The 16,906-nt window shown below is 40.1% G+C and overlaps 1 protein-coding gene across 1 annotated transcript in view; it reads left to right on the forward strand.

Annotated features, from left to right (window-relative positions):
* STK3 (serine/threonine kinase 3) overlaps nt 1-16,906 on the forward strand; it is a 171,886-nt gene that overhangs the window by 15,848 nt on the left and 139,132 nt on the right. The window contains exons 4-6 of the mRNA XM_066624291.1: nt 4,489-4,603; nt 10,177-10,341; nt 11,894-12,061. Coding sequence (XP_066480388.1) covers nt 4,489-4,603; nt 10,177-10,341; nt 11,894-12,061 — 448 coding nt within the window. The remainder of the gene's footprint in view (nt 1-4,488; nt 4,604-10,176; nt 10,342-11,893; nt 12,062-16,906) is intronic.

A 16,906-nucleotide genomic window follows, 5' to 3' on the forward strand; every position in this document is an offset into this window, starting at 1 on the left:
ATCGCACAATTTTTAATATGTGAAATACAAGCTGAAATTCACTGTCTCAAGAATTTTTATTGTTTAATGCAGAGGTTCTCAAACTTTTCAGTACTTGGACCCACTTTTTAAAATGATACTCTGTCAACACCCACCTAACTTTATGAGAGTTAAGAAGAAAAAGGTTATCTAGAAAGAAATATTTTTATTTATTCACAAGTTTTCTCTGTCTATCTGAAAAAGCTCAATCCATTTCTCATAATCAGATAGCCCTAATGAATAGCCTCAAGGGTTGAGGGTCTTAGGGCGCAATCCAAAGGCCCAGTTGGGCCAGTGCAAGTCTTTTGCGTGGCCCAGAGGTGTCGCAAAAGTGTCGTAAGGCACTCTTGCACCACTGTAGGAGGAGGCCAGCTGGCTGAATTTAGCTTCTGGTGTACCAGCACCAGGTAAGCTTGTGCTGGCTTACCATGGATAGTGCAGGGGTCTGGGAACGGTGGTCTAGGAGCATTTAGGATGGGGAGGGCAGGCAGTGAGCAGGCTCGTGGGTGGACTGGGCCCAGGACGGGGGAGGAGCCACTATCTGGCACTTAGGCAGGATCCTAACTCCCCTGCCGGGCGGCCTGGCCTAGTGCCGGGCTGCTCAGATCTATGCTGCCTGTTTAGGTGGTGCAGATCCAAGTAGCCCCATTCAGGTAACTGCTGCCTTTCCTGGGGTAAGGGGAATTGATTCCCCTTCCCCCAGGTTGTGCTGCAGCCAGCCGTAACCCTGCTCTGGATACAGCGCAGGCTGGCTGGCCGTCCTCTCTGTTCCAGTGCAGGATAGGATTGGGCTGCCCATTACGTGACCCAGCCTTCACCTGCCCCACTACCTGTCATTTATGGTCTTGGGGGGGGGGGAAACACACCAGGAAAAAGATGCTCAAACATTTAACTCAACTCAACAACCTTTAATGGCATAATGAAAATTACTACAACATACTTAAACATATCAAACATTTATCTTCCTATATTTTCACAGGCTTGCAAACTGTAGGAGCTTAGTTCTTTGCAGGGCAGTTAGCAGCTGTCTGATTTTTGAATAGCCTCAGCGCATGAGGCAATTAGTTATCTGATCTTTCTATCACCTGTGTTTTCACTGGAGGCTCTGTGGGACTCACCAGTAATCAGGTCACAACCCGCCAAGAGTGTCCTGACCCGCAGTTTGTGAAACACTTGTTTAATGTATGACAAATGTAGATCAAGTTGCAACTTTACTGTCCTCTTTGTATTGCCTCCTGGCTAAAGCAAGTGGGAAGAATGGAGAAACAGAATGGGAACCATGGTGGTTGCAGCCTCTGTTGTTGCTATGGAGCATTTAAATACATTGACAGTGTTGAAAGATCTGGTATGTCAGGAGATCTGGCAAATCTTATTCATATATCATGTTGTTCATCTTAAAAAGTGTTACCAGAAACCTGTTAACATCAACGGTAGATGCAAGATAAAAATTTAAATGAAATAACAAATGAGGGAAGCTTTTTTTTTTATAAAAAAAATGCTGTTGCCCTGAAGCATGCTATTTAGCACAGCACATGTTTACTTCATCAGCGCATGTATGCCTATTAGAGAGATGGGCAACATTTCCTACCTGTAATCTGATTCATGGGTCTCATTACATGAGCCTTGGCACTTGGGTGTAACTGTTGTCATAATTCTAGTGATAGCATGGCATATGTAATATTGCTATGTATCTTGTATTGGGGTTTGTTAATGCCTTGGGACTGATCTGCTACTGGATTCTCATTGCTTAAAAAGCCAGAAATGTTGCTAAAGTAGTTAAGCTAAGAGGATGTCATCCTTGAAATTAATGTTTATAGGTTGTCCTATCTTGTGGGTGGGATAGGTGCATCATTTTGGACTTGCCTTCCCCTTGGGGATTATATTTAGCTAGCAAGTGGGAGCAGAAGAGAGGGAGCCAGGATATCAAAATGCAGAAACTCTTTTAAACTGTAGTGTCTCTATTCTCATATGTGTGTCTTTGTGAGATGGGGGCCTTAACGTGCTTCAGATTGCCTACAACTGAAGAGGATGCAGTACAAAGGATTAAGTGGCCTTTCCTTCCATGCCACAGGTTGACAGTGACAGCTAGGTGTTGAACAAAGACTAGGGTGTGCTCTTAGTAAAATATTTGTGAAGCACTGCTCTGTAAAATATTTGTAGGGAGAAAAGCTCCCTTTCTTTTGAGGTTTGTTTTATATCAGTGAAGATCTTTATAGATAAATTACGAATGCCCTAAAACACACAGTAGTTAAAGTAAGACTAACAATCTGAATTAGGGGATTGCAAGAATGCTGCTTGCATATTCAAATAATGTATATACTTCGGCAGGCTTTTAATCTTTACTTTTTTATTGCAGCTTGTTAATCTTTAGTGTGAAGTCTTCAGAATTTATTGTAGTGATTGTCCCAAAATATTGTATCCTAGGAATAGGACAATTATAAGGGGCACGGTTTAAAGTCCACCATATATTTCTGATAAGGATAAAATTGGTTCTATGATGCCTTTTTCCCCCAGAGTTCATTATATTTCCAGCTGCAAGCTGGATGCTCAGTGTGAAGTGCTCAAGATGTGCTGTTGACATTAGTATACTGTAGCACTTAACGAGTATAACATAACATAGTGCTTAAGTTGGAGAGAAAGTTAACACTAAAGCTTAGAGCAGGGAGAGCTTCCTGAGCTAGTGGGAAGGAAAGTCTTGGGTTCTCATGTCTTGGAAGTAAAGATGCAATTTATGCATGGTTGGAACTGAGATTCTAAGTACATCTTATGAGTAGAGATTCATTCTCAAATGAATAGATTATGTTTCCTTGAGTGGTCAAATATAAATTTTGTGGAGGATTTTAGATAAGTTGACTCGATCAAATGATGACAGATGTAGTGCAGAAGCAAGTCTCTTGTCAGTAAACTTCTTGCTTCCTGGAAACTATGCACTTAAAGAGGGGTTGCATATGAGGTTCACTAGGACTGTTCCACAGTGCTAAAAAATGCTTGGAACTATCAGTTTAGATCATGTTGTCTACAGCTAGGTGCATTCAAACTGATATGTAATGCACTATGTGCACAGACATTTGGATTGGAGCCAGTGATATTTTGTCTTTTGAAAAGAACGTTGCCTATCATGTGGAAATTGTACTTTAATGATGTGTTATACCAGGAGTGGGCAAGCATTTTGGCAGTAGGGCCGCATCATCTCTCTTACATTGTGTTGTGGGCCGGGGGGGGGGGGAAGAATTTACATTTCAAATTTTAATAAATGTACATAAATTTAAATAAATGAGTGCATTAGAAACAGAACTTATATGAATGAATGAATTTTACTGGGCTTATTTATAATACAAATATTTCCAGGCAGAAACTCATCCCAGCAAGGCAGAAGCACATGAGGAAAAATATTTCACCAACTGCCCCTGCCCCAGCACCTTACAAAAATGCGCAGGACCAAGTATCTCAGAACCAACAGAGTTCTACCACTTCTGGATTGCAGGAGTTGTACACTCACCCAAACACAGGCAGGAGTAAGTTAGTACAGAATAAGGATCTCTCAAGCAACAGAGAAAAGGGAGGGTGGCATTTCTGACTTGCAGGAGACACACACTCACCTAAGCACAGCAGGAGTAAGTTAACACAGAATAAGGATCTCACAAGCTTCTCCCTTGTTCCTTCCACCTTCCTTCCCATTCAAAAAGTTCCACATCTTCTCCCCCTCTCTCAGGCAGTCCCCCCCAACTCAACAAAGGCAGCATGGTCCTTCCCATTCTAAAGGTCTTGTGTCTTCGTCCCCTCTCTCCAGCAACCTGCCTGCCCCTAATACAATGCACACTCCAGCAGCATTCACCAGACCTGCAACTTCTCACCCCCATCTGATGCCGGCCTCAGCTGTGGCTTCCCCAAACTCTTCCTTCTTGCTGGATGGGCAGGGCTCCTGCAGAACTTTCATTCAAGAGATCTGCAGGGCCAGCCTTTCCATCGCTGCTGCAAAGAGAAGTTGTGTCAAGCCAGCGAGGGCTCCAGCAAGTCTCTAGCAGCTGAGTGCCTGTTGGATACAGGGGGGCTCCCTGAGGGCCAGATTGGGGGTCCCGAGGGCTGCAAATGGCCAGTCGGCCAGGGTTTGCCCACCCCTGTGTTATATTATTTGAGCTTGTGGTTTAGAATTTACTTCAGTATAAGGATACCGTGGACAGTTATATGGATCTTTCTTCTTTGAATTCTCTTTCACTTTGATGTATGGCTTATGAAAGGAGTGTCTTTTTAATTATGTACAAGCTGTTGAGTGATTACCTTTTTGGAAATTTTCTTTATCATATGTGTGTGCAACAAGTGTTCTATCCATGCCTTTTGATGTGCTTGATAAAACTTGAGAAAAAACTCCCAAGCTTTTTCTATCTAGTAGAATTTACCCTAGATGGTACTTTCTCATAACATTCTTGATAGTTCCTTTCTGTATATTGACTGCCATGTTTTTGTCTTTAGCCCTTATGTCGTCAAGTACTATGGTAGCTATTTTAAGAACACTGACCTATGGATTGTTATGGAGTATTGCGGAGCTGGTTCTGTCTCGGATATAATTAGACTGAGGAATAAAACGGTAAGTTTATTTAAAAAAACAAAAAAAGTGTCCTAGATTAGTTTGGACGTCTGAAATTACAACCAATGAGTTTGTGTTAAGCTAAACATACTGACCCTGTTCACCTGCTTTTTAGATAACTTGAATATCTTTTTTTTTTGTAGCATACTTTATGTAGCATACGTTAAGGTTTGCTTCTGAATACAGTAAAAGCCACATTGAATATAGTAAAAGCCAGCACATGATTAGGCAGCAAACTCAGTTAACCAGAATCTCTACCTACTGCCTCAGGTGCACAGAGAAGAGTTAAATGTGTTTGCTGCTTAACCAAGTGTAAGTTAAACAAGTTCATCAGCACCTTCCTCACTAACCTGACAAGGCTCCCTCAATGAGGCCTTTCCTGTCTTCATCTTTTTAATTTTTATTTATTTATTTATAATTAACACATACAAACATATAACATACATTTAGGAGTGCTAAATACCATATACCATTACTCATTAATCATACTATATCTCCTAATCTACTACTCATCTACTTCTGCCTCTTATTAGTTTATCCATTTATTTATATAATATATACTAAATTTTCCCCAATGCCCTGTACTATATTTTCTAAATTTGCACTTTCTATCAAACATAAACTTACTTCAATTACTCATTAATATTAAAACAAAATAATCTAATTACCAAAATGTAACAACATATAAAACCATTCCTCCATCTAGTTCTAACTCTTCTACTCATTTATATATTTCTTAAATATAATAGATTTTTCCTAATCCCCTATAATATATTTCTAAATATTCACTTTTTAATTATTTAACATAATAACCACCTATAAAACAATTCATCCACAAGCTAACATTTCCAGCTATTTTTTCTAATTCATTCTAATTAATATATATCAATTTTGTACATATTTGTTTTTTTAAGTAAGGTTAACCCTCAGGTTTCTTTTTCTTTCTTTCCATTTTTTCTCCTGTAATATCTTTATTAATTTATGTCCACAGCAGAACCCAATAAGCCCACACTTTCTTATATATGGTATGTTCATTCGTCCAATTAACTGGGATACGTTTTCTTCTTCTTGTTACAACAAATTTTGTATTTTGTGCACCCGTGTTACTCTGCCCATTTTCTCTGTTTCAATCTCCATCAGCGTCCCCTCTAGATCCTGTTGATTTTCCACTCTTCTAATTTCTGTATCCACTCTTCTGATGATGATTTCATCCCTCACCATCATCTTTTCCGCTTTCTTCTTCTTTGTATCTTATACTTGTTTCTTCCCATCTTCCAGTTGCTCCTTGCACACATCTTTCTGTTGAGAGATAGTCTTTAAACTGGCCTAAATCTGCAAGGACCAACTCAACTGCTGTCTTCTCATTGTGAGCAATTTTTCCAAATTTTTAAGGATCATTTGAGTCCAAATGTCTGGAACAGGCTCCATCTTGCAATTTCTCTCTGATCCACAATATGTCCACAGCGTATTATTCTCCTTACTTCCACCACATGTTTTTTCAGTCAGGCATTATTCGAATTTTTCTTACAGATAACAGTGTGGTTAATGGAGAAAAACAAAACGAAAGAAAGTCTCAAGAAGACAAAACTCTTTCAAGTCTAATGATAATTATGTCCACAAGCAACTCTGGATTTTAGTCCACACACCAAATTATATTTATAGTTATAATCCATGACTGATTTATTCCACTACAAAGATAAAGAGCACTTTCAACATCCTTAAAAAGTTTCTCATTAACGCCTTCACTGTATCCAGGGCTTTTAGCCAAATCAGTCAATCAAAGCCGGGAACAATAGTAACACATACTTATCTTAAATTTCCAACTTAAACTTTACACCTCATGCTTTTTCTTCCATATGGTAGCACTTGATTGCAGACACTGCACCCCCCCAGTACTGTCCCTGAAGATTAGGTTTCCGAGAAGAAAGCCCCCCCCCCCCCCCGTCGGGCTTTCAAAACCTCAGATACCTGCACCATGGAAAGATCTTGTCTCTCCTGATAAAGATCTTCAGATCCTCTTCAGACCTGCAGTTTTTTTGGGGAAAACAGACTGTCTCTCAGGAGCCCCTGGAGACATGTCTGTTCATCCACTGTTGGCTCCTTCTCCTTTTTTTCCTTTCTTGAAGGCTCTCTAGGAACAGAGATGTTCCTCTTCTTTCCTTTTGAGGCCCTTATGTGACAGGAAGCGGGGCACTTCCTGGAGGTCTTTTTAAAGAAGACAGGAGGACACCACAGTAAAACATAACAAAATAAATCAAAGGAGCAAGACAGAGCTTTTTGAGTTTCTGAAATATTATTTATTTATTTTATTTTATTAATTTATACCCTGCCTTTTTGCCCAACGGGCACACAAGGCAGCTTACAAACACCTTAAAAATACAACATTAAAAAAAATTTACAATAATTAAAAAATCTAAAAACAAACAAACCCCGTGGATTTTCATATAAAAAGCAAGAACGCCAGCCAGCCTGTCAACAATTAAAAGCTTTTTGAAATAAAAAGGTCTTCAGTCCACGCCGAAACGTTAGCAACGAGGGAGCAGTTCTCAGTTCTAAGCTTGGAAGCTTATATTAATGTTTATAGACCTCCTCATAAGGGAGGAGCACCTCTTTTTCAGGTATGCTGTATTCAGACTTTAGATGACTTTAAAGGAGATATCTATAATCAGAATCTTGAATTGGGCTTTGGTGCAAACTGACAAATGACAACACTAGCAAGGAATTGGTGTTCATACGTTTGTGTGCATTGAATCTCTGGAATATATCAATCAATAATCAAGTTGCTACTGCTTCCCTTTATAGAGCACTGTAGTAAGTTCCTAAGATTACAGCATGCATGTTATTTGCTAGAGTCCAGTTATCAAAGAGAGGATGTAGCTGGCTTATCAGTTATAATGGATGAAACTCTGAATATGGAGTGGAATACAGGAAATAAGAACTTGAACAGACAGCAAGGTAGGCCACTGATCAGGCAATGGATGCGTTCTCACCAAACAAACTTATGGCCACAAAGAACAAACCTGTTTTGGGTGAGAAGTTACAAGTTGTTTTTCCTTTGGGTAAGCAGCTGGTGTTACGTGAAAATCCCCTTTTCCCTTCCAAGTTGTGTTTTTATATCTAGTTATGTATTTTGGACTAAAATGCAGGCCTAAAACTTCTCTTTCAGGCCACAAAAGGAGTCAAATCTTAAGCTCACTCATTTCTCATGTTGTTTGTCAGTCTGGGAAGACTCATTTTTCTCTAGAGACACTGGAAATGTCTTTATTGTTTAAGTCAATCACTGAATATGCAAACACCTTAAAGGAGGAGGACTTTGGCAGCAAAGTCTATCACCTATTGTTAATTAAATCACAGCCATTAAACCACCTCCAGACTCCAAAATCCAGCAACAGGAAGTAAGCTACTCCCCCTCCCCCAGAGTCAGACTTTGCTGATAGCTGGTTCTGGACCCTTCCACCTTTTCTTTACATACTCCACGTATACTGAGCATGTGCAAAGCTCTGGGATACTTCCGGTCAGTTTAGGTCAACTTCCAGGTCAAAGACAACTCTTATAAGAGAGAACTCAGAGCACATGCTCTCTCTCTCTGACTGCCCTCCTGCCGGAGTGGCCATACTCTCTCCCATCCAACTGCCCCCCCGGACAGGTAAATATATCTGGCGTCTACACTCCCTCCCTTCTTCCCTATCTATTCCTCCCTTCTCCCCCATCTTTAGTCAGCAACTGGGTTTAGCAGATTAAGGAACCCCTAAATACTTCCCTACACCCTATCCGTTTCTGATTCCTTTTCGGATGCACCTAAATACATAGCACATGCAGCCACCGCTAGCTAGGTACACTAGACACAAGTACCAGAAATCTTTACTTATCAATTCTCCATGTGTATTATGTTTACCTTTGTGTGTTTTTGCAATAAAAATATAATCCTTTGATTGAAAGTTACCTTCCTCCCAGTCTCCTCATTAAGCTAGGCAAGGGATCTCTTTGCTTAACGCTGTCTTGGTATCCAGCCTATGGTCCCAAAAGTTTCCAAAAGGCTAATATACTAATTCCCCTAAACAAAGCAGCCTTTTGGTAACACTGGCTGCTGGGCTATGTAGCACTACTCCAGCATCTTGGACATCGAAGTCTTTCCCCATTATCTGCTCTCTGAGATCCTTTTAATTGGAGATGCCGAGGAAGGAATTTGAGATCTTCTGCATCCAAAGCATGTTCCTTATTCATTTAGCTAAGTCCCCTTAGCCATGAACACCAGTAAAACAGTGAAATACTTGGGTTGTGTTGGTATATAAGATGGTCCCAGATGAACTGGGAACTTGTTATTTCTCTAGCAGTATTGATTATTAGCTCAGTCTATGGTCTCCTGCATTTCAGGAAAAATATACCAGGATGGGTAGAAATGTGGTTTCATTTTACCTTTTCACAGATTCTCCTATTTTTTTATGTCACTTCTTTGCTTACTCATATCTTTAAAAATCCTTTAGTATGATGAAATAAAATTTGGGCAGAAGCTCAGTGTTAAAATATTTGTATTAGTCAAGAACTTTGTATGTTGGTGTTCTGGGGGGAAAAAGGAAACAGTTCTATTCCTGGATGATGATTTCAGAAGAAACACATGTGCAAACCATGTGTAATGGCCATCTAAATGGAATATAGGAATTTCTTTGGTCTTACAGTGAGCATGTGGATATGAGGGACTGAGCTTCTATGCTTGGCTTATGCTCATTTTGTATTTTAGTTGGTTTTCTTCAGCCCTGATATGGTCTGTATGTGTTCATATGGGTTGATGTTATTGAAACATATCCCAGCACCTTGATGTGATAATCAACCTGTGTTCCTGTGGCTTGGAATCCATGAACAGTTTACAGTCCCAGAAACAGGGTATTGACTTTTATATAATATTTCATCCAAATCCTGGGGGAATGTTGAAGGCTGAAGGTGAATATCCTGAAAATGCAAGTTGTCATGATTAGCTTGTGGATCCTGAAATAAAAGGAGGAAGTTCAGCAGTCTCCATTGGGCAATACCCAATGATTCTGGTTAATATTGGGGCGCTGTTCTGTGGTACACTGTATGTATGCATACTGAAAGGCTACACTGCCTGAGGAGCTTGTAATGTAACTGTATTTTAATAAATTGGTAAGACAGGGAGGGTTATAACTATAATAAAGGAATACATAAGCATGACTTTGGTTATGTTTCAACCCGTACGCTTTTCATGTTACATTTGTTTAGACCCTCAATCTGCAATCTGTTCTTTATTGGTGAGACCTTTATTCCTGTTTGAAGCTTGTTGACTTCTGTGGGATCTTACACATACTCAAGGAGGTTGAGCCATGTGGATTGGATTGCAAGAGAGGGGCCTTGATGGGGTCTTGCTTTCTATATTTGTAAAACATTTTGCATAGCCTTTGCATGCTATATAAATAATAATTATAAGGCAGTTTGCATAATTTTGTGTTATAGTTTCTTAGTCTTTCAAATTGTTTATGTAAGTGTGTAATCAGTGTGTGTGTGTGTGTGTGTGTACATACAGAAGAAAAAAATGGTTGGTTATTTATGTTTCCCCATAGCTCACAGAAGATGAAATTGCAACCATTCTTAAGTCTACACTTAAAGGACTTGAATATTTGCACTTCATGAGAAAAATACATAGAGATATAAAGGCTGGAAACATCCTCTTAAACACTGAAGGGCATGCCAAGTTGGCTGACTTTGGAGTGGCTGGGCAGTTAACTGTAAGTATAAAATATAAGGGTAGAGTAATTATATTTTATATGGTGGAAGAAGCATTACAGGATTCCCTTTGAAGACTTAGCTACTGCTTTGCTACATACATTCCTGGCTAGGAATGAGACTCTGCTATAGAAAGAGAGAGAATTTCTCCTTCCAGTAGTGAATTATAGTTCACATGACATATATTCACATTCTCAAATCAATCAGACATATCTTCTTCAGTGGATAGGAATGTGTTTTATGGGTCTAGTCCAAATTGTAACATGTGTCCTGTAGAACTTTTGAATAGGAAGTTGACCCCAGACATCTCGTTGTGATCTGAACCATTTGTAAGACCATTCCAAGATATGCAGCTCTGCTGAAAAAGTTGATTTGACCTCAATCTCAACAAAAGTTCCATGGTTTGCGCTTTTGGACGGCCTATCTCCAGTTCTAAAGGGACTGTGGGCTGAAAAAAATTGGCTGTTGATAGTTGCTGCTAAAAGTAAGGAAATGTGCTCTGAGGTGTCATGATGCCTCATGTAGCATCATTAGTGGCAGAAGAGTTTGCTGCTGCTTGTGCATGTGTTAGGGAGTGGTATCTTGTCCCTAAGTATATGCCTTTATATTGTGTGCAAATAGAAGCACACTTGTTCTTTGCATGTATCATGTTTACAGATACATGTAAAATGTTTGTAACACTTATCTAAAACATTTCTATTCTATTCTGCCTTTCCCTTGCGAATGCAAATATCCAAGATGGCATCCAAACTTTTCGCAAACTTCAAACATTCATAAAAACAGTAATAAAACCAGTTAGAAACATACAACAGTCAGGGTCTGAAGAATTTAACAATGAATATAGCTAGGAGTGGGAGGCGTGGTGGCTGAGTGGTTAAAGGCATCAGACTGTAGCTGGAAGGTTGGCAACCCAGGAGTTTGAGACCCTGATGCTGTGGAACAGGGTGAGCTCCTGTTGCCTCGGCTCCTGCTAACCTAGCAGTTCAAAAGTATGTAAATACAAGTCGATAAATAGGTACTACTTCAGTGGGAAGGTAATAGTATTCCGTGTACTTCAGCATTTAGTCATGCTAGCCACATGACCATGGAAAATGTCTTCGGACAACATTGGCTCCCTTGGCTTTGAGATGGAGACGACAACAGCCCCTAGAGCTGGACATGACTGTGCAGGGGAAACCTTTATAGCTAGGAGTGAGAAAAATAATAGTAGCATCATCAGTGGAAAAGTGAAAAGAGCACAAATATACAATATGCAGGTACAGGAGGCCCAACCCTAAAAACCATTAACTAAAATCTAAATGAAATAATGTTTTTAGCCAACACTGAAAAGCTGTAAGGGGATAGTTCTTAATAGTAACAATATTATGTGTGAAGAACAAGTATTCTTTACATGTATGTGCTTTCAAGGTAGAAGTGGTTTCAAAGAATATTGGGTAAGATTTTTCTTAAGACATATGTTCTAGTAACTCTTGATAGCTTTCATGTTTTAGAAGAGTTTATTGTTGAGCTCCATCAAGAAAGGAAATCTTGATTTGTGTGTGTCTGTAATTGCAGGATACAATGGCAAAACGCAATACTGTCATAGGCACTCCATTTTGGATGGCTCCAGAAGTAATACAAGAAATTGGTTATAACTGTGTGGCAGACATTTGGTCCCTTGGTATTACCTCAATAGAGATGGCGGAAGGAAAGCCACCATATGCTGATATTCATCCAATGAGGGTAAGAATCATATTTCAGCATCTGCTGCACTTAGTCTGCACCTAGCTCTTTGGGAGGATGGTGGAAGTTACTGTCATCCTCCTGAGATGACTGGAATTATGGTTAGATGTTCAACTTTTAATGGGATTTAACACTAAACTACTGTTAGTGAAGTGTGAATTTTACAATGGCAGAGAGTACTGCCACTGATTGATTTTTAGGGTGCTATCCTAAACCCTTATGTCAGTTCTTTCCAGCACTGGCATAGCTGTGCCAATGGGACATGTGCTGCATCCTGCAGTTGGGTGTCACTCATGGAGGCCTCCTCAAAAGTAAGGGAATGTTTGTTCCCTTACCTCAGAGCTGCATTGCCCTTATGTCAGTGCTGGAAAGCACTGACATAAGGGGTTAGGATCGCACCCTCAGCAAAATGGATTTTAGCAAGTTAGGTAAGTAAGATACAGAAGGTAGTTATTTTCATTATTCTTTTAGAAAGTGCAAAGAAATAATGAATGGTTGTTTGGACAGTGGATACAATCTTGCATCTAATCAAAGCGATTTTTTGTGAGATTTTTAATCTCTATTTTTAGAGATTTTAGGCTATTTTTAAAGTGAGACCTACTGCCTTCAAGCTTTTTTTTTCTCTACGTTTCTTTAATTATTTGTTCTGCTATTTTTTGTATCTTAGGGGACTTTTAGCAAGCCATTTATAGAGACAGTGGTCTTATGCAGTCATTTTTTTAGACATCCATATTGGATATTTTAATGGATAACATTAAAATAATGGGTAACAAAAAGAGAATTGGTAGATGCATTCCCCAAGCATCCCAAAGGCTGCAATCCTATCCACACTTACTTGGGAGTAAGCTCCACTGACTATCATTGTTAAAATCATATACATAATAGCCTGTTAAAAGTGCAGATCTGTAAAATTTTTCCCAGATGCAGTCACATATCATGGTAGTATCAAGACTGATATATTAAAAATACATATTGACATAAATGGGGACTCACCTGAAATTGACTTGTGACTCATCTAGTGGTTCCCAACTCAGTTTGAGAAACATGCCTTGGAGATAGAAGAAGGTACAAAGTGAAGACGGGGGAAAATTTGGGGGGAGAAGGGATGTTAGGAGATAGGCCTTCCAAAGGAACCTGTTAGAAGTGGAGGTTTTGGGGTACAGGGAAGGAGGGAAAAAATGAGATTAGGGAGATTAGTGAGAGAGAACAGGTAAAGGTTCAGGCCATTGCAAATGATCACGGTTGGCAGCTGTTCTCTGTAATCAGAACTGAAGGCTTCAGGCAAGGGGTGAGTCTAGCTACCGACTGAGAATGCACTTCACCAGCTTGCCCTGGGGAAGGGGCACTAGTCTCTCCTACTGAACAAATGCACTTGACTGATGCTTTAAGTTTTAGAAAGAGATTGCCACTGTCAAGGGTTATTCTCCTTGTTTTGGAGTACTTGCTGGATTGGTCAAAGGAATTTGTTTGGGGGGAAAAGAAGCTCATCTTGGGCCTCCAACAATTAGGTTACAAACAGACAATAGTTTCACTCGCATACAACCACACAGTACTTGAAAGCAGAGAGAGAAAGTAACAAGACCTCAACTTGTAGTCAGTTCACATGAAACAGACAAGGAAAATAGTAGAGAGATGGGGGTCTTTGGTGAGTAGAGAGAGAAATAGTAGAGAGATGGGGGTCTTTGGTTTACGTGCCATAAACCAGAGCTGCCTAACTGTATTTTGCAGGCCTGGGAATGATGTGCCACAGGGACTGCAGTTGTAAGTGTGCTGTCCAGGCAAGTCTCCCTGAGCAAAGAGAGATTTCAGAGACAGAAAGAGGGTATGAAGCAAGTTCTAGTATGTAGTGAGGCAGTGACCTTGAAGGAGCAGAAGAACCACCCTGCCTTTCTTGGAAAGAAAGGATGCTGTAAAAGAGAGATGTGGCCCACAGGATTAGCTGATAAGACTATGCTCAGCAACTTGATGGAGCTGGGGGGGGGTAAGGGAGAAAAGGCTGGGAAGGAAAAGAGGATTATGTGGTGCTAACTGATGTTGGCTGGTGTTCCATCAGACACCATCTGGTGGAAGCTGGAAGCACCAGCAGAACTTTTGAGTTGCACAGCAAGCAAGGCAGGCGAGTAAACAAAAAAGGAAGAACATGCGACTCTAGAGTCAATTTTGATAGGATTTTGCCCCATAGAATTTTGTTGGATCCTATTTTTTCACTTTTTAAAGGGTGGCATTTTAAAGGGAAGGAAGAACTTGACTCGTGTCCGTTAGAATCACTAAAAGATGATTCAGTGACTTGGAAAGTGCCCCGTTATGACTTTTTTGAGTTGAGTTGTAGGGAGTGGTGGCGACTCGACTCAAATCAAGCCACACTGGGTTTTCCCAACACTGGTCACAAGGTACCAATATACTGTTTTGGTTGGATTTGGAAGGTTTCATCTGAGTTTTGGAGGCATGAAAACTGTTTAAATTTAAGGAGTAAGCAAGTCTCTGTTCAAATTTGGAGTGTTGAACTACACGGATCAATTATGGGGGGAGGTGATTACATGGTTTAGTGACAAGTATGGCCTTCCTGGCCTGTGGATCTGTGGCCTATTACTATCTATTCTGTATATAGCCACATTACTTATCTGGCCCTTTGCTCTCAGGCAGGCACCTAGTACCAAATACATATGTATAAATGTCTGCTGTATACCTTAAATTTATTACTAATGAATTATTAAGAATATACATGACTTTTCAACAAGAGAAGTTCACAAAGCAGTTGTGGCAATAGATAAATGGTTCTTTGTCCCAGAAGGGCTCAGAGATAAAATATTGACCATGTAACAAGACATCCCCAGTTGTGTAGTTTGTAGAATAGACATGGGCTGCGGAAGTTGTGTCACAGTGGCAAGCATAATTATAAAGCTTGGCTAATTTGTAAGAAGTAGGGCTTTATGTATAATGCATGCCTATTTTGCCAACAACTCTATTTCTGTAGATGCAGGTTTCTGGTCCCTGTAGATTTTGATGACTTCCTATTTAAGCCACGCAAATACAGTAGTGCGGCTGCTGCTTCTGATGCCTCCATAAATTTGATGCCGGACTCAAAATTCCTTGTATTTTGGTGACATCCTCTGTTGTTGTCATTGGACCAGCTATGACATCAGAACCACTTTATCCTCATTTTGTTTTTGCTATGTAAACTGCTTAGTGAATTATTCTCTGATGAAAAGTGCTCTATAATCCTTAATTGTCTTCAATAGTTAAAACACAAGTGTGTCACTCCTTATGGGTCATAAGACAGACTGTTCTGATGCTGTTGTGTAGTGTGTGCTGGATTAATGAGTTGGAGTTTGAAGTGTCAATCATAGAAATAACTGATAGTTTGCTAATCAAAAATAAGGTTTGCATGTTTTCCTTGTGATACAGAAGGTACAAAAAGAAGCAAATACTTTTTGAGTTATTTAATCTTAAGTAGGTGGCCTAAGTCATGTAGGTTTAATAATTCTTGAACTGTAATTAGATATTACAGTATTTTGTAGGGTCCCTGCCCTGGAGGGGCCTGGAGCTGACTTGTTCCACTCCCAGGGAGGCCTCAGATAGGCTAAAGTGGTGAGGGGGTTCCAGCACCCTTATCCTCCTCCCTAGCAGAGGCGGCCTAGGCCTCCTCCCTGGCTAGGCCTCCTCCCTGGCTTAGGAGCAGGAGCTGTTTACCTCACAGCTCCCTGCTTCACACTGACTGCCTCTCATCCCTGGCCTCCCTGTTTTATGGAGCAAGCCCACCCCTTTTGGCCCCTCCCCTTCCTCCAGGTGGGGCAGAAAAGGCCTTTCCTGTTCCTGGCTTGTTTCCTGCAAAGTTCCTTGTTTGCCCTGCCAGCCCCCTCTGGCTGGTTGGGGTGAGCCAACCTGCTTTGCCCCCTTCAAGGGCAGGGAAGCCTCCCCACCCTGGGCATGAAGTGCCTGCTCCAGGGTAAGTCGGGGGTCAGGGCATCTGGGAGGGGCCCCGACAATTTATATTTGATTTTGAAAAATTTAATTATATCTCATAACATCTGGGATAACCTTTCTGTGATTGCCTATAGTTGTACTAGGTAAAGAGTTAAATTTTCAGGGAAGATTTTATAACCATGACAGCTTGCATATAAACCAGTTCTCAGTATCTTAAACTGACAGGTTGTGAATCTTTTAAATTCTTGTAATCAAATGTATTAGAGAGCAAAGTCATTTTAAAAATAACAGTTCTGGCCTACTCAGAACACATGTTCTTGTTAATAATTTGTGTTCTGGTCTTTAAGGGCTTGTATGCAGCTAATACTCTTTTGTATATTTGATACCCCACAGTTCTTTTTAATTTTTATTAGTGAGTTGTTACAGTGGTTAAGAAGAAATACACAGATTTCAGTTGTGATAGTTTTCCCAGTGTTATATGATCCAACTTCACAAGATTCGTGGACATATGTAGATGCTTTCCTTTTTTGTTTTAGTTAAGACATTCAATTGATATAGGCAAGCATGAAAGCTTGGGCAAATTTTCATTCCTTTTCTGGATCTTGCTTAAATTCTGTGGTATTTATGTAAAACACTGTTTTGTTACTTGGGATTGCATGCTGAAATTATTCTGTATGCTATTTTGCTGTAGGCTGGTTGGCATTGCCACAAAGGTAATACATTGCCAGTAGGCTATTTCCTTGTCAATTGCATTTACAGTCTAATAGAGATATTACATGACTTTTTAAACAAGTGTTTTGGCAGGGGAAGAAATGGCAGATTCCTTGCAAACAAGCATAGCTTCCTCTCCCTAACCACACACTTGCTAGTCAAGGAGTTTTACTAAAGCTTGTGAGGGTGAGAAGGTAAGGAAAGGATTTC

This window comes from Tiliqua scincoides, chromosome 4 (genome assembly GCF_035046505.1).
Source record: "Tiliqua scincoides isolate rTilSci1 chromosome 4, rTilSci1.hap2, whole genome shotgun sequence".
Lineage (NCBI taxonomy): Eukaryota > Metazoa > Chordata > Lepidosauria > Squamata > Scincidae > Tiliqua > Tiliqua scincoides.